Source organism: Scomber scombrus, chromosome 16, assembly GCF_963691925.1.
Source record: "Scomber scombrus chromosome 16, fScoSco1.1, whole genome shotgun sequence".
NCBI classification, from domain to species: domain Eukaryota; kingdom Metazoa; phylum Chordata; class Actinopteri; order Scombriformes; family Scombridae; genus Scomber; species Scomber scombrus.
Genome location: NC_084985.1, coordinates 9,240,614 through 9,268,494, shown reverse-complemented (window position 1 = coordinate 9,268,494; position 27,881 = coordinate 9,240,614). Strand labels below are relative to the sequence as shown.

Here is a 27,881-nt window from a genome sequence, read left to right as displayed (position 1 = left end):
GCAATATACTGCCTGATATTATGGACAATATGCTGTTGTCTGTGTAATGTATGTCTTTAACTGTAATGTCATTTGTTGTTGTTTTATATTGTTTTATGAACAATATTTGTACATTTATAGATTCAGAATTATTCAATAAGGAAGGAGACAAAGTAGAAGAAATAGGCTAGATATTATTTCAAAGATTTTAACTTGAATTACCTTTTAAATTAGACCAGTCATCAAAACAGTTGAAAAACAACAAACCTTCTTCTTTTGGGTCAGAATATTTTGTCTTGTGAACAAAAATTTGGATTAACAAGAAGTTAACATGTTATCGGACACAACTTATTATTCAAGTACCGTTTAATGTCTTAAAACATATCTGGAGGGGATCTTTAAGTAAAGGATCTGAATATCATTTATGACTAATTTTTACAAGTGCTGCAACTATTGATTATTCTCATAATTTATTATTTTGTCGATTAATTGAATAGTTTGTTCTTTAAAATGTTCATCACCATTTCCCAAAGCCAGAGATGCAACCTAAAATGTCTTGTTTTGTACCGAACAACAATTCACAAAGATATTCAGTTTACTAAACTAAAGTCTAAGAAATCAGCAAATAGTCGATGGTTAATTTCCTGTGGATTCACTAATTTAACGTGCTGTTTCAAATACAGGGTTGGGAAGGTTACTTTGGAAATGTTATAGGTTACAGAGTTAGCCTATTTAAAAATGTAATAAGTAATCTAACTATTTCAATTACTTAATCAAAGTAATGTAAATTACTTTATGATTTTCTAACAAATGTTTTCAGCTATACCAATACAGCCCTCCGAAATCTAAGTTCAGGTGTTTTTCATGGATACTGACATGATTTATAAGGGCGATCATTTCTTATAAGCAATATTTATCTCTCATTTGAATATGTATTCAATAGTTCATGTAGATTTTGGAATATAAAATAAAGATATTTTACTTTATTTCAAAGAATTTAAAACAGCAATATATGTATTCAGTAACATGTTAAATATTAAAAAATGAGGAAAAAACCCTCCTGAGCAAAACATTAAAGGTCTGACTTCAGATGTTACCTCCTTTGTAATCATCAACATTTTCATAAGTAACTGTAATTTAATTACACATTTTTTCTCAGTAACTGTAACAGTTTGCAATTTAATGTAACTAGTTACTCCCCAACACTGTTCAAACATTACTTTCTCTTAAATATATTCTTATTGCAATAACCAGAAAGTGGTGTAGAGAGGACTCTCCCACTCTGGAGAACTGGTTGGACACAGTAGAGGGGATCTTCTACATGGAAAGACTTACTCATATATTGAGATTACAACAAACTGAATTTAATTTGAAGTCTCAATACAGAGACAGCACTGGAGACTGAATGAAGTTAACCCTTAAAAAGGCAGGAGTGGAAAATGAGATGTTAACTATTCCATTTATAATCAAATAATCAATTTTTGTTGTTGTATATTTTGGATTTTATGAGTTGTATCTCCACCAAGAAACGTTGCCCCCTATAAAGGTATAACAAAAATGTGTATGTATCTCCTGGTGCACATTGTCTGTTTAAAACCCATTTAATTAATGTATCAAAAAGGCTTGTAACCCACTGACACCGTTGTTCTATGCTGTTACACCATAAAAATTAATACAATTTGAGTGATAAAATGTTTTTAATATATATTCTCATTAAAGTTTGAGCTGCCAGTGCGGTACACCAAATTACGCATGCGCACAAGGGCCTCCATGGCTTGCCCCTAGCGCATGCGCACTTACAAATCCCCAGAACCAGCAGCAGCGGTAGCTCAGGTCAGTCAGTCCAGTCAGCCGTCATCCACGCATTTATCTATATTCCCTTTTTCTTAAATTAGCCACTTTTAAGCTTCGCGATACCGCCCCCAATTTCAGCCTCGGTACGGAGCCGCCAGGCCGGGACAGAGACGGAGAGAGAGGCCTCGGCCATGGAAGCAGTCGGACCCGGTAAGAAAAATAAAGAGACATTTTTTTTCTTCTCCCTTACACACACAGAGCTAGAGAGAGAGAGGAGCTTCACTGGGGGCCGTGGCTGCAGCGAGGCCTCGACAACAAACCCGAGGCCCAGCCCGTGCATGTGTGTGTCATTATTTACATGGAGGGGGGAGCCACGTTTCTCACCCAGAAAGAAGACCGAGGGGTGTTTTTAATCGGTTATCCGGTCGGTTTTTATTCCACTAGAAGCACGCACGGGGCACGGCACCGTCGTGTCGCGGCTGGTATTGTATGTGTGTCTGTGTATATATGTGTGTGTGTGTGGGGATTTAACTATTAGGAGTCCTTTCCCTTCCTCCGTCCTTCCTTCCGCGTCGTGTGGTGTGTTTACGTTCATGTTTTTTCTTATTCTTCTCTGAAACACCACCATTTCAAAAAACAAACAAAAAAAACTCGTTTCCTCCATAATGAAACCAAAAAAGAACGTCGAAATTTAGCCCCTAAGCCACCCCCCCAAAAAATTACCCCTACATTTAACAAACCATCGTCTTCTATCGCCATCGGGGGAGCAGTGCGTTTCATATCGGGCTTGCCTTGCCTTCCTCTCTCTCCCCCCTCCCCCCTATGTCCGAAATGACAGCCATGCATTGGAAAAAACAAAATGAAAGCCAATAAAAAAAACTTAGTGGCGTTAATTGAGCGTACGTGCTTGTGTGGGTTTTTTTGTAGAGGTAATTGACTTTGTTTTCTGCGGGTCTGTCATCGCGCCTCTCCTCTCGGGGCTGCAGCCATGCGCCTGTGTGAAGGCTGCATGGCGCTTTAATCGATCACATCTGCAAGGCCAGCTCCATGTTATTTATTTCCTATATGATAACAAAGCCGCATGGGTCACATAATAAAGCATGCAAAGGGGTTAAGGTAGCCACACACCTGAATACAACCTGCAAAATAATGTGTTTTTATTCCGCCTCCCCTACAAACTGTTGATCTTTTTGTTTGTGAAATGCGCCTTTAAGGTAGAGAGGAGGACTTGAACGCAGCGTGGAGAACAAACTAGCTTTTTTTTTTTTTTTTTGGTAACGTTAAAGAAAAGGTTTATTTTTGTTGACTTGCTTGGATGTCCACACACATCGCCCACAGCATTTTTAAAGGAAGCTGATGGCCTTAGATAAAAGACAAAAAGTAACTGGATGTGCTTATTTATTTAAGGTGGAAAAATGTTAAACAGATGCATTGTGTGTGTGTGTGTGGTGATCCACGGGAATGTTTGGAGACAACAATATTGTGCAGCTATCCACAGGTGTGTGTGTGTGTGTGCAGGAGAGAGAGAGATCCCTCCGCAGCCTCATTGTCACACAAAAGCCATCAAGCTTTTCTATCCACAATGAAATGAAATAATTCCCAGCTGCATTTAGAGAGAGAGGAGACTGGGATTTAATGAGTATTCACCTTTTATAAGTGAAGCATAGATCCACATTTGCAGCCACAGTCATTATTTACACACTGCAGTGATGACAAATAGTGATGCAGTATTATAGCTTTTACACCGATATCTAACCTTGTAGCCCAATATTTGTATAAAGGTGCATTTTCAGTGGGTCTTTGTTTAAAAAAAGGGTGTAAAGTCACTTAAATAAATATAAATATCTGTTATATTCAAGCCCTTTCCATACAGATAAACACAGTACTGATTAAGCCAATCACCGCCATGTATTTCCGAGTATATCGTGGTATCTGTGGCGACATTCCCGTGCTTTTTCATTACCAGCAATTATTGGTTAGCCAGAGCTGATTGGTGCCATAGAGCCGGCTACTTCCAGTTCAGTCCCTTCGTTAACTGGAGGCACAAAATAATTTAATCATGCAGCTCTTCTAGATTTTCCAAATGTTATCAGACCAAATGGATACAATTCTGATCGTTAAGTGAATCAATTAGCGAGGTTTGTGATGCTCAAAACTATTTTATCCACCATTTTAGCCGCAAACCTAGCTCACGCATGTGCTCACAGAGCTCTAGTTACATCCAGGTAACTATTATTTATTCTCACTGCCAAAAAGAAGAGACAAAAGAACTGCACTGCAGGTTTAAGCTTTCCAAAAATGCTTATTTAATGTAATTAAAATGGTAATTTTCTAATTCGGCTCTTGTATTAAGAGACATACTCCCATTTTCTTCAACCTGCAGCCAAGTAGCAGCAGCCCAGTAATCCAGCAATGATGCAATTGTGCTTTTTAAATCTTATATTGAAGTTTGTGTCCATTTTGCAGCTTTTATATACCCTATATATTAATGTATTCTTCACATTGTTGGTAGTTTGAGGTCAGGACTACATGTTTTGTTTTTGTTGTTGCATTAGGAAGTGAAATGATGTGACATGGGCCTGTTTGCAAGGTTGCGCCACAGCTGGATGTCCTGTCATGCTATGGCTCAACAATAGAGCCTCTTCTGGTTCAGTTGTTGGGGGATTTCTTCAGAAACGCTCTTTGGCATTTATCTTTAGTGTAGCTTGAATTCTTTTTGGTGAGGGCCCCAAAAAGCCGCGTGTAATGATGACATCGTGGGGACCTGCTGTGTGTTTTTGTAAAGCAGGTGGTGTAATTAGTTTTTACAGATTAATTGTGAGTTTTAACTGCTGAAGGGTTGATACAGATGCAGATAATGTCACTGGAAAGATGTAAACGGAAGCAAATAGACAACATTTTGCTGTAGGTGGCGTAAATCGAGCAAAAAAGGACTCCACTCAAGTTGAACATGTTTTAAAATAAGTGAGAATTCCATGATGACTCTACTTCATGAATGTACAATAACAGGAGCAAAAAAGAGCAAAAGTCCAGAGGAAAAAAAAGTGAAACAAGTTAAGTTTTTGCTAAAGTTTTGAAATGCTTAATGATCTGTGTGTGTTGATTTAAGCAGATGTCTGTACTGCCAGTCAGGAAATGCATCAATTAGCTGATAGTAGCGCAGTTACATGTACTGCAGGCAGTCCAGCAGTGAAATGGATCATAATAACTCAAATAACTCAATAACAACACAAAACCACATTTGCTCAGTGTTGCACTTGAACTCACTAGTTAAAAGTCAAAAATAATTACACTCCAAGCCACACCTACAAATGTAACTTATTGTCTGCTCTGAGAAGCAAACATTTCCATCTTGCAACTGGGAAGCGTTTCCGCAGTTCACTGTTGTACACGTAATCCAGGTGATTTGCAGGTGTGGGTGTCGGTGCGCTCCTTACTCAGTGCCATTAGTCTCTGACTCATCAACAGGCCGAGCCATCTTCCTCATGCTCAGCTTAAGCCCAGCTGTCTCTCTGCTCGATCACACTGTTACCAGGGACATGCATAACATTAGTACAGCCTACTAAATACGGTGTACGAGTAACGAATAGGAGTAACGCTGCACACAATCTAATGGGTTTTAAATGTCAGATTAGAGAAGAGGAAAAATGAGCGTAGTAAGACAAGCAACCTCTAATCTTTGTTCTGTGTGACGTTTCTCTTTGTTGATGATTGTGGTCGACTGGGATCCAACGCTGAAAAGATGCACACAGACTCTCCCTTCAGCTCATCTGTCACCAGGAAAAAGTTAATTTCACTTCCTCTGTGACTCAAAGTAGATGCGGCTCCGTCTCACTTGGAGCCGAAGCATAACATTATGGAGCAAGCTCGCTGCTAGACAGGGTTGTTTTTAAATCGAGGCCTAAGCACCACCTTATACAAGTCTGCAAGGATCTCTTTATGCGACATCTGTCTTATGTACAACATTTTAAGTTATTCTGTCAGACCTTTAGTTCAGTTTGTCAATCTAAGTGTTCCTTCCAAATACACAAATAGCCTCCTAATGAGATGTGTAAAACGTTATAACTGAGCAACGCAGGATTGGCACCAAAAATCTACATTTTAAGACTAATGAACACATACAAGCATGTTGAAGACACTTGTGTGACTAAAAATGATTTAAAAAGACTTGTCTTATTGGTGGAAAAGATGAATTACTGAACATTTGTAGCTTTCATTCTTGATGAAGTTGTGTTCTGTGATGAGGTCTGGAAGTTGTGATGTTTCTCATTAATTTTTTTCATATTTGATGTTTTTTATGGCTGCTTGCCTGTTAAAATCTTCCTTTTTTCTTGATGGCGCACAGTAATTAATTTAAACACTCAGAGAGATTGTTTGCCCTTGTCATTATCATCCTTTTATGATTTCCCCTCCCCCCTCTTTCTTTATTTGAAGAATATCAGTGTAGGAAACATTGAAATTAATTAAAATACCCAGTTAACATCAATTCTTTAGTAAACCGGGAAGAGTAAGGAGGGAAAAAAACATCAAATGAGCCTCATACCATTTAAAAAAAAAAAAAAAAAAAAAAAAAAACGAAGATCAGATAGATATACTCACACCTGCTGTCAGGTACTTGACACGTCTTTAACCTTGACAGGTGTTTTCCAGGTTGGGGCATTAAAATGTCATAATTTGCATGAATGGAGGCCAAGCTGGTTTGTTTTTCAGCAGTTCAGACTCAGGTGGCTCAACATTTACCCCAAACATAGTTCCTTACTTCATAATCATGCTTTTTCCCCTTTTTTTGTATATTGAGTATGTTTTTATATCATCTGAATTGGGCATCTCTTCTTTTTTTTCTCTTATCTGCACAGTTTAGTTTCTGTCAGTGCCCATGATTTAAACATAGACAACGAATAAAGACAAACAACAAGTGCAAACAACTGAGCTGTAGAAGTAAGAAACTGTTTTTAATAATAATTAAAAAAAAAAAGGTGGCTGTGGTGGTGTTGATAGCGATTCTCGTGGATGAAGGATGTGTTCAGGCATTTCATGTCGAGGCCATCTCACACACACACACACGTTTCTAAGTGTAGTAGTGTGGCAGCTGATGAGGCTAAATATAGGTACCACTCTGTTTTTGGTGAAAGTGGAAGAGGAGGACCTCGCTGTGCTTCATGCATATAGACTAAAACCCTTTCTGTAGTGTTTGTCCATGCGCCCAGTCACAAATAAAGGTATACAATCCAAAATTATAACCCTGCAATAGCTTTTTAAGTTGTTTTTTGGGAATTTCTATTTTTTTTTTTTTTTTGTATAGACATTTTCCTGCTTTTGTACACAGCACCACAAAGAAAGCATAAATGAACTGACTTAAATTACAGCTGAATTTAACACACTTGAAATGCTTCAGTGTCTTTTGTGACACACATAGCAAAGGCATACACTTATACACACACTGTTGAGCATAGTGTATAGCATTTGATGCCTGTTGTTGCCATCAGTAACAAGGCCAGTAGGACAAAGTAGAATGAATCACCAAATGATTTTAATCCAAGTCGTGACAAAGAAGAACAGATACGCAACCAAAGGCCTCTTATTTTAAGACTGGAATCTTAGAAAAGCAGAGCGACGTTTAAGTCGAGCTAATGGTTGGTTTGTAGGACGGAGGAAGAGGAGAAGGACTGGGTTTTTTTTAGGGAGCATGGGAGGGGGGAGGTGATATGGGGGCCAGGCTTGATGAGGGTATGTTAGGGAAGCATGTTTTTTTTTTTTTTTTTCAGGAAGCGATGGGGAGGGTCCCGATTGTCCGTGCTCTCGCGCTTCACTTGCTAACTGGAGCGTGTGGGGTGCATGGAGTTCAGGAGGACCCCCGCGGTCCCTTAGCTGTCAGTTGACAAAAGCGTTAACGCCGCCTCCTCCGACCTCCTTCAGTACCACCAACACTGTATTATTTTAGCACTGCTCAGAGCGGACATCACCTTCATTCCATGTTAATGTAAACAAGTATTATTTGCTGTGTGAGACGGATGAGTCATTATCAGATCCACTGTAGCTAAAAGTAAATGAGGCTGGCGGTCTTAAGTAAACGTATGTGCTGTTTTTAACTGATGATTAAAGCATTGGAGACATTGTGCTCCTCCATTTCCTGCAGTGTTTTAAGCTACTATGTAAGACTCAAGTGGTCCATGAGTTAGGTAGCTTGTGTATCCTCGTGTAAAATACTGTATAGGTGAGTGAGTGTGTGTGGCCTGTGTGTGGCGTGTACTGCATGTAACGGTAATCCCAGACTCTGCGTGGCACCCCTCCATATGGCCCTGCTGCCGTCTGTCTGAGAGGAGCTCGGTCTTTGTCTCAGCGTTGCGGGGTGGGCGCCCTCTGTGTCTGGGTGGAGCCGGGGGCGTGCCGAAGGATAATTGGAGGTCATTGTTTTGCCGGCCCCTTGTTGACCCATGTAGGTCAGGGGGGCCAGAGTGACGGATCAATCAGACCTTGTGTGCGTGCGCCCAGTGGGCTTCACGAAGGCCGTTTCGGTGCATTCAAGCAGGTGTCACTGATGAGATAGTTTGCAACAAGCTTGGCGTTGTGCCGCAGACATTCGTCCTTTTTAAAATTGAGATTTAATGGGAAGATAAGTGCACTCAATCTCACTGTCGCCACCTTTGTTCACATTTATATTGAACACTTGTTTTGTGTGAAGCTTGACTAGTTTCTAGTGTTTTTTTTCTTCTTCTTACAAGGCAAGTAAAAATGTAGCGGCAGTGACATGGGCAAATTACTAAATGAAATTGAATGAATTTATGTATGAATTCACTTTCTAAAATGAAGAAAGATGCAGATATTCTTACCAAAGTTCTCTCATACTGATTTGCAATATCCATAAAAGCCCATATGAGCCCCAAGATGGTGCTAATGAATAATCCCTCTGAAATGAATCAATAAGAAACTGTTGTGATATAACTACACTGCAGAGTAATCACTGTCCTCTCTCTCTCTGCTCTCTCCAGGCCCGCCCGCCCCTCCTCCCTCTCTGTTTCAGCCTCCGCGGCGTCCCGGCCTCGGCACGGTGGGGAAACCCATCCGGCTCCTTGCCAACCACTTCCAGGTGCAGATTCCCAAGATTGATGTCTATCACTATGATATCGACATCAAGCCTGAGAAACGGCCGCGGAGGGTCAACAGGTAAACCCACCGACATTTGAGGTTTGAGCAGAAAATGCACATGCGGACGAGACTTTTGTTGATTTTTGGAGTTACATATGAATCTTCGAACGTATTAAGAAGCTTTAGGAATAGTAGTAAATGTGAAAGGAAGGGAAAAATACAACAGTACAAAGCTGCATGGCCATTTTTTGTGCATTCATCAACAGAAATACTGACTGACTCTAAATGAGATTTGTGGTTGAATGATGTTTAAGCTACTCCAAGTGTGTGTGTGTGGCTTATCACCCTGTTGTCTCTGTCGTTTAGGGAAGTGGTGGACACCATGGTGCGGCACTTCAAGATGCAGATCTTTGGAGACCGACAGCCTGGCTACGATGGGAAGAGGAACATGTACACAGCAAATCCACTGCCTATCGGGAGAGACAGGGTTGGTATTTCACACTTGACCCCTCCGTGTCCACGAGCACGTACACGGAGGTATTAGAGTGCCTGTCATGTTTAGGAAAAATCTAAGTAACTCTAAGGCTCCATGTTGGCATTTAAGAACCCAAATGCAGTGGTTTATTCATATTTCAGGAGGGGTGGTGGTGTGTGTGTCAAATGGTTTAGTGGATTAGGCCGAGCTGGCACACTTGATGTTTGCTGTCTTGAATTGCAGATCAGTTTTGGAAAATCTGGACAGAAAATGAGATGCCACGACTGACATTTCTGGTGAGACTTCTTAAGGAAGATCCCCACCAGACATTGATTACATCTTATATTTCATTAATTTGACCCAGCAAGAGGCAACAGTAGTGTCTAGCCTGCCAAAAAGGAAAAGAAGAAGACGAGTTTCACAAATCATAGCATTGGATTCATTCCCCCTGCCTTCACCCAAATATGAAGCGGGGGATAATCATGATTGACAAATGTGTAATGTAATTTCAAGAGATTGCAAATCAACAGCAACACGACATCAATTTTTATCCTTCTCGTTCAAGATCTCAAGATATATATCGTCCGTGTGTCACAGATAGTTAAACGTCACTTTTCATAGAACTGTTCTGATAATTGTTGTCGGACCCATAAACGTAATGAGTGGAGCAGATCATGGATGATGAAGAAAATAACGTTACCTAGGAAGCTACTGGGAGGTGTGTGTGTGGGCATTGTGTAGTCTAAGGAAAGGAATCCCCTCCCATTGCAAATTAAGTACAATATGAAAGGAGGGATGTGATTACTTAGGTTTTGACAGCCTTATTCATATGCATCCTGTATTGTTATGGCTGTATTGTGGTACCTACCTATAATTAGAAAAGTTGTATTAACCACCGTAAAATATTTATTTCAAATATAGCCACACAATAGTCTGTTTAGGCTGGTTTGGGTTTTACAGCTACATTATCAACTTGAAAATCAGATTGGGTTAAAGTTTGACTCTTGTTGAGGCGTAAACAATAGAAATGATATTAGTGCAGCAGCAGTGGTAGGTTAGTGTGTAGCTTAAGTGAAACTGTTCCTTGGTAAGCTATGAGTAGTTAAGTGAAAGACAAATGGACGAATGTAGACATAAAAGCATCTAATAATTTTGGTGTCTGCAGATATTTTTGGATCAGTGCATCACTCACTTTCTTATCTGTTTTTTAACTGCTGCATCTATGCAAACGATGTACTGGTGTGTGTGTGTGTGTGCAAATTATGTACAATAATTTGTGCAAACAGCAATGATTTGCATCTAGATCGCAGAAAGGGTACTCAAAAAAAAAAAAAAATCATCAAGGTTTGGCAGGTCTGATGCTGTTGTTTTTTTTATTACTGATTTATTCTCACTTTAAACAAACAAATCATAGGAGTCTAACATGAGTACAAAGACCAAACCGATGTGACCTACATGTTTGCTGAAGACTCGACACAGTCGCACCTCTTCCTTCTATCACAGCTGGTCATAATTATCTGATTAACCACAATGAATCCAGTAATAATGAGCTTGTTTCAATTCACAAGTAGAAGAATAAATTACTTTATTTTAATAAATTGGCAAATGGTTAAAATGCACAGGCACAGGGTTAATCTTTATTTCTGAACTTCAGTTGGAGATTTCCTCTGATTCATAGATTGATAATACGTCATTCTGTGGCTGTGTATCTCAAATATCAATGATTGATTATAAATAGTTTTACATCTTTCTCGGTTTTAAATATTTTCATATATTTTGGTTACTGCTTCAACAAAACAACGGGTACAGTGACCAGAAAGTGTGTCGCCTCTTAATGATTCATTTCCGTCTTTATGATCACACAGATAAAAACATGTTGGTTTGCATGTTGACTAAAAAACAAAACAGCAGGGGGGGACAATACCCTCCATGTTTGCCAAAACCTTTAATCATAACATTAAAACACGGTTGATGTAAATGCTTTCCTCATAAAGACTGAAACAGGTATTTTTTTTCTTGGATTTTGGCTCTTTGTTTCCACCCGTTTCTGTGTGGGTGTGCTGATGAAATGTTTTAATGACAACTTTTTTCAATCTTAAAGATAAACAAAGCATTTCAAGGTTGTTTTTTTTCTATATTGCGCTCCTCTTTCAATGCTTCTGCCCTTGAATGTTTACTTCCTGTTTCTCTCTGTCAATCACTCCTGTTCTTCAATCCATTTTCATCTTTTTCTTTTTTTTTTTTTTCTTTCTTCGTCCTTCTGTAGGTGGATCTGGAGGTGACCCTGCCTGGTGAGGGGAAAGATCAGACGTTCAAGGTGTCCCTGCAGTGGGTGTCCGTGGTCAGTCTCCAGATGTTGCTCGAAGCTCTCTCGGGTCACCTTAACGAGGTCCCCGAGGACTCCGTTCAGGCTCTGGATGTCATCACGCGGCATCTGCCTTCCATGAGGTACCGACATTCATCCCTCTCTGCCTTTTCTCAAGCGCACCACCCACATAGTTTTCACATCTGTGTCGGGGTTATTGCTTTTTTATATCTTTTATTTCACCATATTTCTTAATTTCCTGCTGTCTTGTGTCTTCCTGATGAAGTAATATTACACTCTATAATGGATGCGTTTAGCGCCACACTTTGGATACGTTTTCATAGAATCGATTCTCTACCAGCAGCTTTTGCAGCTCAGCACTGAAAGCACAGAAGCGAAGAGTGCTGCATTCTCAATTTTCATTTTGGAAATGACATCACACTAAACTTGTGAAGCCACTACATTATGAGGAGAAATCAATAGCAGTTTCTGATACTCTGATTAAAGTGATTAAAAATGTTTTTTCTTGTCTACTCTGATTCAGAAACTAAAATTCTTTTTGAGCTATATTTATGTTTCATGCATGTGTCTGGCAAGTCTTCACTTAAAATTCAAATATCTTACAGAAAACTGGATTGATTGATTGATTGATTCTGTCAGTGATTGATATTTTGTGTTTGTACACAGGTATACTCCAGTGGGGCGTTCGTTTTTCTCCCCTCCGGAGGGCTACTACCATCCTCTGGGTGGAGGGAGGGAGGTGTGGTTTGGTTTCCATCAGTCCGTCCGTCCTGCCATGTGGAACATGATGCTCAACATCGATGGTAAGACCTGAGTGGAGCTGATCTGCTGCAGCTCTGTGTGTGTGTGAGAGAGAGAGAGAGATATTTGAATAATAAACTGTGCTCTCAGTGCACTTATTTAAATAAAACATACAGCAATAATTTTGACCATAGGTGTGTGAAATGCACCTGTTGTATAATGTATCTGGCAGTTAACTCGCATAGATGTTAACTGACTGACTGAGGATGTTATATCATGAAGCACATTGTATGTAATGCTCTGCCACAGCTTAACAATGTATAAAATATTAATATCTAAGAAGCTGGAAGAGGATCATTTTAGTCTTTTCCCTCAAAAAGGACTCAAAACGATTAATCCGTTATTCGTCATTAACTAATGATTAATTGACTCATTTTTTAAAGAATTTTAGCTTTTAAAACCGGTTTCTATATGTGTGAAAAGTTAGTGATTTGGTCTTGTTACCACGTTGACGCCCAACTATCCCCCAGATGTCTTAGTTTATAAGAAGTCCTTGAAATATCTTAAATATTGGTCCTGATGTGTTAACAGGACTGGGAAGGTTTGCTTGAATCTGCTCGGTTGTATTTACGAGACATACTTCATACATTTTGAACGAAGGCTAGCAGTTTGTAGAAGTTGTTGATAAAGAAATGAGGACCTCCAGTATGAAAGCAAAAAGATTATTTTTTCACATGAAAGCCTCTGTAAACATCAGCGCTGTGTTCCCTCTCCTCTGTTCTTTGTGATATGTTATGCATTACCTTGTTTTGTTGATGGTTATCACTTTATAGGAGTGATTTGACGGGTGACGTTTCTCTTCTACTCCCACAGTGTCGGCCACTGCTTTCTACCGTGCTCAGCCTGTCATAGAGTTCATGTGCGAGGTGCTAGATATTCAGAACATCAACGAACAAACCAAACCGCTGACTGACTCCCAGCGTGTCAAATTCACTAAGGAAATAAGAGGTAAGTAAACCATCCTGATGTTTATCAAGGAGCTGGTAACGCTTTGAATGACCAGTGTTAATAGACATAAACACACATTGTATGCACTCCCTTTGTAACTCACTGTGAATCAAATTCAACACTGACACTGCATGTAGGTGTGGGTGTGTTTGTTTTTAAGCAGCGTGTAAACTCTAAAGAAACTGCACCCACACATAATCACGCTGTATACTTACTAAACAAACACACACACACACTGCTTAAGATACAGCAATGGTGAAACACCTTGTGCGGATTGTGTTTCTGCCTTTTTGAAACAGAAACTAGGCATAAGTCATCAGATCTCCTGAACAAAACAGTTTTTATTCCTGTTTCACAGAAATATTTTTAACGCTTTTAAAGCTTCAATTAAATCTGGTTTGTTTGTCTTCACGTAACAGCACAAAAGCCACCAAATAACCTTGCAGGAGCTACTTGGATTGTATTCAATTTGAGCTGCATATTTTCTATGCCCGATACACATAAATTCTCGGCATTGTCCTCTTTTAGTTTGTTTATAAGCTATATTGTGACAAACGTCTAAAGAGAAACTGCAGAGAGCTCTATGCAGTTAGCTTCCCTGTCAGTATTTATCTTCCTTATAGCCTCGAGTCGCCCGTAGAGGAACGACACATTTGCAATTCCAAAGCAGCTCAGTTGAATGATTACAAAATACTCACAGTTAGTGGGGAAAGCTCGTTTGCATTCTGTAACCAATCTCCTCTTGTGTGTGGTTTTTTTTTTTTTTCTTTTTCTTTTTAACAGGCTTAAAAGTTGAGGTCACACACTGCGGTCAGATGAAGAGGAAATATCGTGTGTGTAATGTCACGCGCCGACCTGCCAGCCACCAAACGTAAGCACCATTCCTGATGTCGTTAGTTTGTTTATCTTCATATGTCTGCTAAGGAAACAAGCCAGTACCTCAAAGATATGAGTAATGCGTCGTTGGTCTTCTATTCCCCACCTGTAATTTTGTTTTATATACTGTACTGATGTGGATTTTTGTGCTTTTCGCCAACTTTTTTTCTTCATCCACAGGTTCCCCTTACAGCTCGAGAACGGCCAAGCCATGGAGTGCACAGTAGCTCAGTATTTCAAGCAGAAGTACAATCTGCAGCTCAAGTATCCACATTTGCCCTGTTTGCAAGTAGGACAGGAACAGAAGCACACCTATCTTCCCTTGGAGGTGAGAAAGAGGCTTCTTCTTTAATGCTTTAATATCATAATTTCCTCTTCAACACCATTGGCGACTTTTTCAATTAAAAAAAAAAAAAAAAAAGTTTTTTAAATTTCCCGCTGTTCTTCTTATCTCAGTGTCTTTTGTTTAATTAATGACATGTTTCCTTCTGTGTTGTAGGTGTGTAACATAGTAGCAGGCCAGCGCTGTATCAAGAAGCTAACAGACAACCAGACATCCACCATGATCAAAGCTACGGCGCGCTCGGCCCCTGACAGACAAGAAGAGATCAGCAGACTGGTGAGTGCTGTTTTGTTTCCCTCTTGGCAAATGGAGCAGCTGGCGTTTGGTGTATTTTTCCACGACAATCTGTAGTTTTTACAGTTGGAGCCACTGTTTTTGATCTCAGTGACTCCATTTTTAAAATGCTGAATATAAGAAATTTCAAAGAGTTTAAATTTGAGTCTGTTCTTTACAATCCTGCTTTGTTCTCCCACATCCATCATTAGTTCCTCCTCCTTTTTGATCTCCTTTTTTATTTTTTAATTTTTTTTTAACTCAGGTCAAAAGCAACAGCATGGTTGGGGGCCCGGACCCTTATCTGAAGGAATTTGGCATTGTGGTGCACAATGACATGACAGAGGTGACGGGGCGTGTCCTCCCGGCACCCATGCTACAGTATGGGGGCCGAGTGAGTACAGACACCGGGAGGGACTGTGGCAGGGTGAGTACTGGGCAAGGGGCTGCACTCTTGGGGCATGACGGGGATCACACAGGGTGGGGGTGGGGGGGGCATCAGATTGAATGTTGGAACAAGGGGGGTGTAGTTCCAGGTTTGCTGAAGAATCAGAAAATCCTTTTTTTTGATAATTAATTACATTTTGATCAATGATTAGTGAAACAATGGATTTTGTGCCATTGAAATGAATCAGTGTTTGAAGCAATGTAGTTGATTAGTGGATTGACAGAAAATTAAAGAATTTCTTATATGAAATAATTGTGTTGTATTTTTTAAAGGAACAATACAAAAGTTGCTTGTTACAGTTTCTCAGATGTGAGGATTTGAAGATGTCCAATGTCATATTTTGCAGTAAACTGAATATCTTTTGGATTGTTGATCTGACAAAACAAGACATCTGTTATGAATCAATAATGAAAATAATCATTAGTATTTTATAAAAGTTGGTCTAAAATCACAGTCAAACTTAACTAGTGCTGTTAATTCAGATATCAACTAGATTTCTAGATTTAAGCAAACCTGGAGCTACCCGTGTGTTATAATCCTGTGGTGCATCTCAGCTGTCTTTTAAATGTGCATATCTTCTTTTGATATATTCTTTTTCCTCCACTGAAACAGCTTTTAAGTACATGAATATCATAAATCTTATAGACGTGGGCTTGAGGATGAACCTGTTGCATTCACTAGTGTCTGTGAAGATGAAGAGGAGGAGATAAAGGGATAATCATTGAAGACTGCTGAGATTCACCCACTGAATCTCAAATCAGCCGTTAACCCATAACACATTTGGAGAGAACTGATATAGATACTGAGATTAGACAGTAAACGCAGAAGACAGATGTAAATATAATAATTGTTTAAAATAAAAAAACAGTACAGACCTTTGACACTTACATCCCAACTTGGTTGCTGAATTTGGGATTCGGGGATTTGTGTGTAAGGGGGGAAAAATGGATGTGATGAACAACAGGAAGACGATAAAACTCGTAGCCACCCAGCATTAATGTACAATCACTTTTAAATTTTTTTACTGTTTTTAAAGCCTGTGAAGTGTGAATTTGACTCTCTCCCAACTGTTGAGAAGTTCAATATAAATACTACACAGGATAGAATATAACAATGCAGAGGCAGCATTCAATGATTCTGCTCAGATGAGATGAACGTTTTTAATGATCACTGTGGGAAAAATTGGCTTGCGTGTTTAGACAGATCTACCCTTTTTTTATTTACAGTTGTTCTTTCACTGTTTTTTTTAAAGCAGACTGCGGCTTAAAAAATGCTCTTACACGCCAAAGCCAGGCTTAAATCCCACCGTCAGCTCCCTGAACTATATATTGGCTAAGTTACCCAAGATCCTATCACACTACACTCTCTCTGAATGGCTTGGCTAATTGCCTGCTGGGATATCGAGTCTAATCGGCTTTCAGTGAAATGCTCTTGAATGTCGACTGACTGCTTTTCCCTTTTCAGGTCGATGTTGATTGACATACATTTGCTTTAAAGTACTCTTAGAAATAAAGATGAATACTCCCTGAAGCGACTGTATGGACAACATTTGATATGGGAAAGGCAACAGTCTGATTCCTCTGTAACATGCACTGTGATTGTTGTTTTTAATATTCCTAACAGCAACCTGTAATAATTTAAGACACTCTATAAATCTGAAACTTAAATTAAAGATTTTTGTGACAATCATGGAAAGAAGTGGACAAGCTCTTAACTTTTCCTGGCACACCACTTTCAAGAAGGTCACTGTGGTCACTTGTTTTGGAAAAGGGAAAAAAAAGCTCTTAATGGCCTTTGGTGAATCTTATTAACTTAATTGAAAGCCGCTGCCTTTTGATATTGTATTTACAACCACAATTCAAGTAGGAGCACTCACTTAATTATGTCTCTTTTAATATAAACAGTACTTTTGTTTGCTGTTCATGATGTCAGGAATCCTGATATTAAAAAAAAAAAAAAAAAAAAAAAAAAAAACAACTGTGGGGGGAGGGGCTTATTATGTCCCAAAGTCACTGTGGAAGAGCTTTTCTCTCTTTTCCAAACATAGCCTCATAATGTATAGCATAGAATATGGATGTCTTGTGCAAATTACTTCATGCTGAAAAGAGTGCTCTGATTTAATATTAAACCTATTTTAATACATTGTAACAAAATCACAATATAGTAAAACTGGTGTTAAACCAATCTAAAGCCTAATGTTAGCTGTATACATCAGTGTACAGCTGGGTGGGCTTTTAATGCATCATGTTTGTCTGTATATGTAAAGAAGATACAAGTGTGTGTGCATGTGCTGTATTACCTTTTGTTTTGGCTCATCCAATCGGGGGGTTGACTAAGAGAATAGGGACTCTCTCCGCAGAATAAAACCGTGGCCACGCCCAATCAGGGCGTTTGGGACATGAGGGGGAAGCAGTTCTATGCTGGCATCGAAATCAAGGTCTGGGCCGTGGCCTGCTTCGCTCCACAGAAACAATGTCGAGAGGACCTGCTCAAGTGAGTCACACACTTGGACTGTCGCACTGTGTTGCGGCTTCAAGACGAGGCTTGTCTCAGAAATGTGTTTGACAGGAAAAGTGACATAGCAGGGATAAGTGGATCATGTTTTGGAGACATATCGGACTTCATGTGATTTTTATACTGTTATGATTTCAGTTGTCCATGTTAAACATAATCAAAGTTCTCTGAATGCCTGGTTTGTAAAGTTACCTCTATTTCCTACAAATGATGACATCAGATTGGGTTTTATACATTATCCACTCGCATATTTCAGATCAGATTTTGGCACAAACATGGTAAGATGTATTTGAGAAGTTTCCATTCTGCATAAATAACGATAAAAATAAGTGAAATGCTTCTACTGTTAGTTTGAACCTGTGGCAGACTTGTTTCAAACAGGATGAACTGATAAAAGGCCATGATAAGATTTAATAAGGAGTATTTTTGTTAAAACTGTAAATCATGCCGGTTCTAGACTCACCTTTTTTTTTTTTATCTTGTTGTCAAATATTCTTAAATGATCTCTCTTTGTGCTTATACTCCTGATTTCTGATGAGCTTGTATTTTTTTTTTTTTTCATAGGAGCTTCACTGACCAGCTACGAAAGATCTCAAAGGACGCTGGGATGCCCATTCAGGGTCAGCCATGTTTCTGTAAATACGCCCAAGGAGCGGACAGCGTGGAGCCTATGTTCAAACACCTCAAGATGTCTTACGTAGGCCTGCAGCTGATTGTGGTCATCCTGCCTGGCAAAACACCTGTCTACGGTAAGAAATGCATAGTTTTGCATTATAAAGAATGAGAACAAGGGTAGAAGCTTTCAAGATGAGGAAAAGGGGATTTAAGCTTAGGGTATTGGACTCTAGGGGTTATTTTTAAACTATTAAGCATTTTTTGTGATATTAATTTTTGTCACCTTCATCCTTCTCCTCTACAGCTGAGGTGAAGCGGGTGGGAGACACCCTCCTCGGCATGGCCACCCAGTGCGTACAGGTGAAGAACGTAGTGAAGACGTCCCCACAGACCCTCTCCAACCTCTGCCTCAAGATCAACGCCAAGCTGGGCGGCATCAACAACGTCCTGGTGCCTCATCAGAGGTCAGCAAGGAATACGGTTTCCTCATATGAATTCAGATGGGAGGCCGGAATGCTTTTTTGGCTTTGGATGTTGTAATTTGGTTAGATGCTTTCTGAATAGACATAATCCCCAGGGTAATTATATGATACAGAGCAATATGAGTCGAGTTTGCGATTCTTGTCATTTTCTTTGTGTGGTAGTAAAACTCAGACTGATATTGTCTGTTTATAACATAGTATAACGATATTTACACCTTTTTTTCACATTTTCTTCATTTTAGTGCTTTTCTTGGTCTTGGAATTGAATTTTGAAATATGATGTTCAGGCCTGTGATGCAAAGACTCTCTCTTTGCTTTCTTTTGTTCAGGCCATCCGTGTTCCAGCAGCCTGTCATCTTCCTGGGTGCAGACGTCACACATCCTCCAGCAGGTGACGGGAAGAAGCCGTCCATCGCAGCGGTGGTGGGCAGCATGGATGGTCACCCCAGCCGTTACTGCGCCACAGTGAGAGTCCAGACATCTCGACAGGACATGTCCCAGGTAAATACGGTACGTACGCAAACCTCTTACTAATTAAAGTGATATTTGAATTTTCTTGCTGTTGATTTTAAAGCTGTTGATTTGTGCTTATTAAGTTATTTCTAACAGTATTTTAAAGTTAGATGGATCTTTAAACTTCATGCCTCTGTGCCAGACACAACCATGATCAGAGGCATTATGTTTTCAGGTTGTCCATCTGTCTGTCTCATGCTCATGAATGCAACTTCTTAGGAGACCCTTATGGGAATTTCTTTAATTTGGCACAAACTTCAGAAAAAGATGACATTACATTTTATATGCAAAGGGTCAAAGATCAACTTCAATGTGACTTCATAATGTTTTAAAAACACTTTTCTGGCGATTATTTAACACCATGACTCAGGAACAGAAGGGGAGATGGTGACTATATTTCATATTTGGTCAGATACTGAATTGGTGACATTAATCTTGGTTTGTACACCTTGATACTGTGGTGATTGTAAAGATCTTATGTGCTGCCGGGTTAAAGATGTGTTTGAAGCACCCGCATTTTAGAATTTGTAGCTTCTTTACAGCAACATCCATATCTGAAGCAACGTTTACAGTCATGGCTACAGCTTTACTGGCCAAGTATGTAAACGCATACAAGGAAAATACACTGAATACCTTTTTATTAAATTCCCTCAAAGTCTTAACTACAAACATTATGAGTGTGGACAGACATAGAACTTTACTAGATGGCAGAGGGATACAGCCACAAGGCAACACTTCTAGTTTTTAATGGGTTTCTCCTTCTTCCTTTTCTCCTCTTCTTTGAGTCTAAATCATATTTTTAACTGTGTCTCCAGGAGCAACTCTTTAGCCAGGAGGTCATTCAAGACTTGACCAACATGGTGCGGGAGCTGCTCATCCAGTTCTACAAGTCGACACGCTTCAAGCCCACACGCATCATCTATTACCGTGGCGGCGTGTCGGAGGGACAAATGAAACAGGTGAGACATTGGCTGTATTTTACAAAGTGTAGCCAGTTATTTGCTTCACTGTTCAGCGTTTCCCTGCAGTATTTGTGGTGTTTTGGAATGCAGGTTCAAGATGAACAAGCCTACAAACTCCAGTATTGTTAGTATTTTTTTATTAATTTAGTTTTTAATTACATGAACAAATAAGTGCTGGAATTTTGAATAGCATTACATCTCTAAATTGAATCCCACTTAAGTACATTTAAAATTACATTTAATGTGTTTGAGTGTCGCCACATCACCTCAAGACCCTCACCTGGTTTCCACTATTCATAGACTTTGTATCACGTCTAATCAAATGTTATCTATTATTTTATGATGAAAACAATTCCATTAGAAATAAACAACATATTTAGAACAAATGTTGCATAAGATACCTTTTTTTAAAGTGTGGCTGCTTTTTTGTGTAATTTCAGGTTGCATGGCCGGAGCTGATAGCCATAAGGAAGGCATGTATCAGTCTGGAAGAGGATTACAGGCCGGGTATTACCTACATTGTGGTTCAGAAACGCCACCACACTCGTCTTTTCTGCTCTGACAAAGCTGAGAGGGTTAGTAGAAGTTCACTCTGTTATAATGTTGTAATATTGCATTGGCAGCTGTTTTTGTTTATTTGTTTTTTTTAACACAGTATGAGTGTCTTATCTTATGTCTGTCGCCTCCTGCAGGTCGGGAAGAGTGGTAACGTCCCAGCTGGCACAACAGTGGACAGCACCATCACACATCCGTCCGAGTTCGACTTCTACCTGTGCAGCCATGCTGGGATCCAGGTGAGTTAGGAGCTAGCACACAGAGTTTAACAGATGAGGCTTTCACAAAAGCTGTGAGGCAAATAAAATGTTTTAATTTGATAAGAAATCAAATGAAATCTTTACGATGTGTCCAGCTCTAACACACAATAACAAAAATGGTCTCTTCAGATTAATTATTTTTTGGCTTTGAAACAGAGCAGGGATTTGACATTTAAATTAAATACAAAGTTATGGTTAAAACCCATAATTACAGTGCAAAATGTTTCCAAGGGCGAAGCTGTTTTGCTCTGCGGTTTCCACAAGAGTTATGATCCTTAATGACAATATACTGCATGATTTGAGATGCTTCTTTGACCCAATCAGACTGTTTGGCTGAAGATGGCTGCAACTTAGTAGTAGTAATTCACTACCCACAATCATTCAAGTGTGAAATTTAAAACATTGCAGTAAACATGGCTTCATACAGGCAGATGATCAGTCACTATGAACTGCTGTTGGCTCACTCGCTTCCTAGCTTAATGCTGCACAGTGTACAAGGGTTCAAACCAGTGCACACAACCTGCTCATAAGCTCAACACATTGTGAGTTTTGTGACAGAAGCACAGTGTATTTAATTAGTGAGTCATACTGAAAAGTATGAAGTGCCGTTTAATCACATTTATCTGAGAAGAATCACAGTGTGGGTCCAGTTCTGAAAAAAGAAAAAGGTTTTTCTGTGTTGCCAAATAATGTGGTCGGATCACAACCTCTATGCAAAAAACCCCGCAAAGTTCATTACATGAAATCATCCATGCGGCACTGACATGTCATGTGTTTCAATCCCGTCTGCCTTCAGGGAACAAGTCGTCCCTCCCACTACCACGTCCTGTGGGATGACAACTGTTTCACGGCCGATGAACTGCAGCTCCTCACCTACCAGCTGTGCCACACCTACGTCCGCTGCACGCGCTCGGTCTCCATCCCAGCACCGGCCTACTACGCCAGACTAGTGGCTTTCCGTGCCCGCTACCACCTGGTGGACAAAGACCATGACAGGTGAGGGGGACCTGCATATCTGTTGGTCCAGCTTTAAAAAGAGTGAGCCGTGTTGGAGTTAGACCAAACCTAGAGAGAGAGTGCATCTTTGCAATGTTTGACAGCGTTTAAAATGTCTACACTGATTGTCCTGATAAGATGATTATGGTATCACCACTAGACCAATTTTGGTATCAAACAGACATTTCTAATTTTGGCTTTTCTTCAGTTATGTGTCATCAGATCACATATGGTGACTGTTCTCATTATTGAAAGACATATAACTCTGCTGATTATGATGTTTAAAAGAGGCTCTCCGGGTCACACTTACATGGTTTTAATAGTCTGGTAACTTTACTGTGGAGCCAAAGATTAGGTGCTAGATTAAAATATAGATCCAAGCTTGTGCCAGTTTTAACCTCTCCTCACTGGCTTCCTGTTAACTTAACAATTAGAAATAGTATTGACTTCTAAGACATGACGTGTTCAGGTGCCTCTGTGCTTTACAGAGCTACAATCGTACTGCAAAGATCATCGAGTCATTAAGGCAGGACTAGTGCTTTGAGTAGTGTTCCTCAAAGAAGACAAAGAATGTTTAAAAAGTATTTTAAAGCAGGCCTATTGACAGAAAGCTCTGCGGATTTATTCTATGCCAGTACAGGTAAACTAGAGGCAAGAAAACAATTTACCTTCTTACCTACCAGGCTCTGATTCTTATTTTGATCCCTATATTTGCTGCATTTTTATTGTACAAACAAAATTCCTGGAAAAAGTCAAATGAAATCCTTCCTCTCTGTGTCTTACAGTGCTGAAGGCAGCCATGTATCGGGCCAGAGTAACGGCCGGGACCCCCAGGCGTTGGCCAAGGCAGTTCAGATCCATTATGATACCCAGCACACCATGTACTTCGCCTGAGCTAGCGAGCACGTCAGCCAGTCCACCTGCGGACTCCCTTCTGTCTTTTTAATCTTTTTATTTGCCAGTCTCTCTTTCTCTCTTCTTCTTCTCCCATATCTTTCTCTCCTTGTAGTCTGTCTCTTTCTCTTCATACTCACTCTACATTTTCTAAATCTGCACCAAAGCGGCTCTTGGACAGGGGAATCTGCTGTGTCCCAACGTCCAGCAGCTTTTATTTCACGGAACAAGCTCCAACCAGCGTTCCCAACCGAGCCGTCGTTCTAACCAGCAATCCAGCACTGCAAACCCAAAGGGTTTCCAATGCACAGAAGAAAAAAAAACAAAAAAAAAAACAACGAAAAAACAAAAACAAACCATACACACATACTACAAGTTGAGCCATTATTTTGTGTTTGTTTTTGTTTTTTCTATTTGAATGTCTGCACTCTTGTGTTTTTAAAGATACACTGAGCAAGGGAGTGGATTGGCACAGTCTGTGTCAGCGCAGCTCTTTAGCTCTCCCAGCTAAGCAGGACTCTTATCTACTTTTACCTCAAAGCCCTTTTGGGCAAAATCTGTCACAAGGTCTTGGGTTTATTGGGTGGCGGGGAGGGAACTCTACATGAAGAGATGGAGGGGAGTCGACCTTTTGAGAATGATATATATATTTTTTCCTTTTTATGAGCGTGTGTTTTAACTTTTTCTCCTTCACGGTCTTTTACAAGCGAGGTGATCTGGGTGTCCATGCCCATTACTACTTTCCTCCCATTTTGGCAACGAATACGCAAGTCTGTATGCGTGTAAGCGTGTGTGTGTGTGTGTGTGTGTGCGTGTGTGTGCGCGCATCTCTGTATATACGTACATGTACTGCTGTTTGTGAGTGTGTTTGTGTGTGCATGTGTGTGTTTCATGGCAGGCCACTGAATTGTAAAGGGAAATCAAGGAGATAACTGCTGTAAATTCCTCAGATTTGTTGTTTTTATATTCACACATACAGTACATATAAACATATATTTACATCTATAGAGCAACTTTGAGACATATGACTTAAACAGGCCTCACAGAGGCCGTTGTGGGTATTTGTAGAAGTCCTGGGTCGCTTATTAACTGAAGTGATTTAAGTAGCAGTTTGAACGGTTATGGTGGGATTTGCACCTTTGGGAACTAGCTGTTTCTTTTTGTGCTTCAAGCGATCATTGAATCCCAGGAAGTAAAAAGTAACTTAATCCATTTCAGGTAGTAAGTGAAGCCAGGTCTGACGTGTAGCAGTAGCAACCGTGGTCTGGCCTGTGACTGGCTCAGCATTGGGACCTGTTGAATGGCTGACGGCATTAAACACAGAGTTTGGTCTTATCCACCTCGCTTTCTGTGTGAAAAGCAGGATCTTATTTTTCTTTGGACCTGATTATCTGAAAGATTATATGAGAACACTGTTAGACATTGCTTTTCCTTTTTTTTTCTTCTTCTTCTTGTTTTAAGTAGTTTTAAAGTAGTTTCAAGGTCCGGAAACCAACGTAGTTTTTTTTGTTTTGTTTTTTTGTGAGGTCTCCTTTGCTAATACTGGCCAATTCATTGCACTGACCCGGGACGCTAGGCAAGCAACAGAGGGCACTCTCAATCTCTCTTTACCTGTATGCATTTATACATACGAATCAACAAAGCAGATTTGTAAAAGTTTAATATAAGATGTTTTGTGGTTATCTTAAAAAAACTGTTTAGAATTAGTAGTTTACCATTGATGTTGTTGTTGTTATTGTTGTTGTCAATGTTGTTACTATTGTGATGAAATTTTAAGGTTGGCAGCAAAGCCAGTTATATAGTTACTAGTGCGACTTCAGGAAATAGATTAAGTTGTTGAGCTGCAGGTTTAAAGGGGGTAGAGCTTTGGGTTGGAAATTTTTTGTAGCATTTTGGCTAATGGTGAGAAGACTTAAGCCCAAGGATGGATGAATTAATGCTTCCCCTGTTGGTTCTGATCTGAGTTAAAGGTTAGAGGGAGATTCGAGGTATTGTGTAGCACTCCCGACTGGTTTAAAAACAGATCTACAGCTGTGCATCACTCAGCTGGTGTCGGTTTGTTGTGATTAGATAGATGGAGACAATCGGGGATTTGTAATCAGCGTGAACCTAGATTGAGGTATTTGTTTAAAAACGGTTTGCGATAGGCAATGAGTTGAATTTTTAGACTTTTTAAAAATGGTTTCTATTACTCTGTGTGTATTTGAAGTATACCCATCTTAAAGTCTCTATTTAACAGTGTTTTTTCCTATTTTTTATGCATTTTTAACACTGGATTAAATGAATTGACAATAAGCATAAGCACTGCCCTGGGACCCCTGTGTACAAACACTCAGCAAACTGTTACCATGGACACCGCAGTAACACCACCAGAAGTGCTGTGGTGACAGTTGCACAAGTGGTGCCCCCTGGTGTTGTGATTGGAGAGTGATGATGCAGGACGGAGGGAGGGTTTGGAGAAACAGTCGACGTGCACGCCTCATCAGGGGGGGCAGCTCAGTGAAAACCCTTTTGTAATAAACCACCCGTAAAGCAGCAGGTTTACTATGAATGAGTTTGAGCACCTACCTGATGAAGGCGTGGGCGTTGGCCAAGAGCGGAGAGGCAGGTATCGGAGTGGAGAGGAGTGGGGCGGGTGGGTGGGGGTATTGGGAGGGTGTTGTCCAGGCATTGCATGCAATAAGTTTCACTCCTCGTTTAAAGGGGGGCAGATCACGTGCACTAGTCTGACCGAGCCAAGCGGGCTGTGATTGAATACTCATCTGGCATCTCTTAATGGGGGGGAGGGAATGATTTGATGTTTTAAATCTTTTATTTGATCATTAAACTCCAATCAGATAAATGATCACCCCCTCCTGTTTTTAACATGACACCGCAAAGCAATATTAACCCAGTTCCAGTTTTCAAATGTGGAAATACAAAGCTATAATTCTACTCATTGTGGTTGTTGGTCTACTCTCGCTATTGTGTCTGTACTTTTTATTTTTTTAATTATTTTTTTTGTTTATTTCATTTGCTTGTATCAATCAGTGGGAATGTGCATTTGGTGGAATAGTTATGTAGGCTTTAGACCATTTTCTTTTGAGTAACAAAATGTAGACTTTGCTCGCCTGCATGCCAGAGTATTGTCCTTTTTAAAAAGAAAAAAAAGAAAAAAACATTTTGGAATCATATTTATTATGAGAAAGGAAAAAAATATAAATGCTTTTTTTTTTTTTTTTTTTGGGTAAATGTTTATCAATTTAGTGGGACTGTTTTTTTAGGCTAGCAATATGTCCAGTCTCTCTAAGGTGTATTTTAAAGATTCCTACACAAATGTCAGTAATTTGGGAGGTACAAGCTGTTTCCTGAGGAGAGGGGGGTCCACTCTTTGCGTCGTGTTCAAATTCAAACGAGGTACTTTCTTCAAACATGGACCCGTTAAAGAACTGAACCCCTCTCCTCATTTTGCGAGGTTACTCAAGCGAGCATCTATTTTTTTTTTTTTTTGTCTCCTCGTTCCTGATTTGTACCTGTGGCCACGCCTCTTGAGGGGGGCTCTCCTGTCTCCATGACAACTCTGCTGGCCCCTCGCAAATGCACTTCCTCTTTGTGAAGGGGTCCCCATGGCATCTACGGAGCAGGATTACCTCTTTTTAACCTTTTTAAAATGAAAAAAAAATCCATAATTCTTTCTGTGCCCCGATAGAAAGAGAGCATGAATTATTTTTAAATTCCTCTCACTTTGATATATTGTTATATCTTAACGGATTTGTAATTTGACATTGTGTATTGTGTATTTTTATTTTGTTTTCCCTCTCTTCGGTTCCTTTTTTGGGGGTTGTTCTAGCTCTGCTCTGTTTTTATTTTATTTTTTTGTCTGCTAGTGGTCTCTGAAGCTGTGTGTGATTGTCTAATAGCAATAGATTCACAGAATTGGAGCGTTCCAACTCTGTGAATGAACGGATCCCTTTCTGACAGGTTGTAAAGGGGCGGGGTATTTCAGGCCCCACCCCCACCCCCGCAGAGGGCCATTCACTCGCTGTTATTGCTATTATGTGACCTGTTCAAATACTTTTTTTTTTTTTTTTTTTTAGCCTGCAGGGAATTCTTGTGTTAATGTGCAAAGTAATAAATTGGTATTTTATGCCTATAATATAGATTGTGTGTTCTCGTCATTGATGGCACTGGAATGTGACTTTTATGCCCTATAAACTGCACAGAGCTAGATGACCAATTAACACCAAGACCTCTATATACATGTATTTAGTCACTAGATGGCATTCTTTGGCAAGGTAAATAGATCACACTAAAACATTTATGATGAGGCCACTTCCTCACATAGATGGTTTATTGTGCTGCTCATTTTTGTTATTACCTCAGGTTTAATATAGATATTTAAAATTCCCAAACATCTGGTGATCAGGCCTTTAAACACTATACAGGGACAGTTAAGAGTATTTAATATAGCTCAGAGCCTGGTCTAACCATGTAAAGCCCTAAAACTACTACTTAGAACAGTAACTGTACACTCAATCCACTTTTTAATGAGTAAATAACTGGATATGTGCACTACAATCATTTTTATTGCAATCAACAGATTGCAGGTCCTTGCACTATAATTACAGCATAATTTATCTGCATTGTCCCAGAGAAAATCCAGTAAATTTGTCTTGTCTAAAACATAAAAGACCTGATAAACTATGTTGCCTGAAAGTCATGAAGCTGAATGATGAGGCAACTTAAATGCTTATATGTTAGA

The 27,881-nt window shown here is 39.7% G+C and overlaps 1 protein-coding gene across 2 annotated transcripts; it reads left to right on the top strand.

The window, feature by feature from the left end:
- The first annotated feature begins 1,813 nt into the window (after positions 1 to 1,813).
- Positions 1,814 to 27,261, top strand: ago4 (argonaute RISC component 4). 2 transcript variants are annotated; one of them, XM_062436615.1, is made up of 19 exons: positions 1,814 to 1,983; positions 8,763 to 8,937; positions 9,226 to 9,346; positions 11,601 to 11,782; positions 12,327 to 12,463; positions 13,275 to 13,409; positions 14,193 to 14,280; positions 14,466 to 14,613; positions 14,785 to 14,904; positions 15,167 to 15,328; positions 17,709 to 17,842; positions 18,428 to 18,612; positions 18,783 to 18,942; positions 19,290 to 19,470; positions 20,289 to 20,432; positions 20,876 to 21,010; positions 21,128 to 21,229; positions 22,047 to 22,246; positions 23,032 to 27,261. In XM_062436615.1, exons 1-19 carry the CDS (start codon positions 1,965 to 1,967, stop codon positions 23,138 to 23,140), a joined length of 2,637 nt encoding a protein of 878 aa, XP_062292599.1. In that variant the 5' UTR covers positions 1,814 to 1,964; the 3' UTR covers positions 23,141 to 27,261. The 2 variants fall into 2 exon arrangements, with proteins under 2 accessions (XP_062292599.1, XP_062292598.1); XM_062436614.1 differs by having other exon boundaries at positions 17,694 to 17,842.
- Positions 27,262 to 27,881: the final 620 nt, after the last annotated feature.

Bases quoted from the DNA above. Each gene is read 5' to 3' on its own strand.
- ago4 (XM_062436614.1), top strand. The intron at 13,410-14,192 runs GTAAGTAAACCA...TCTTTTTAACAG, and splicing joins ATTCACTAAGGAAATAAGAG to GCTTAAAAGTTGAGGTCACA. The intron at 17,843-18,427 runs GTGAGTCACACA...TTTTTTTCATAG, and splicing joins TGTCGAGAGGACCTGCTCAA to GAGCTTCACTGACCAGCTAC.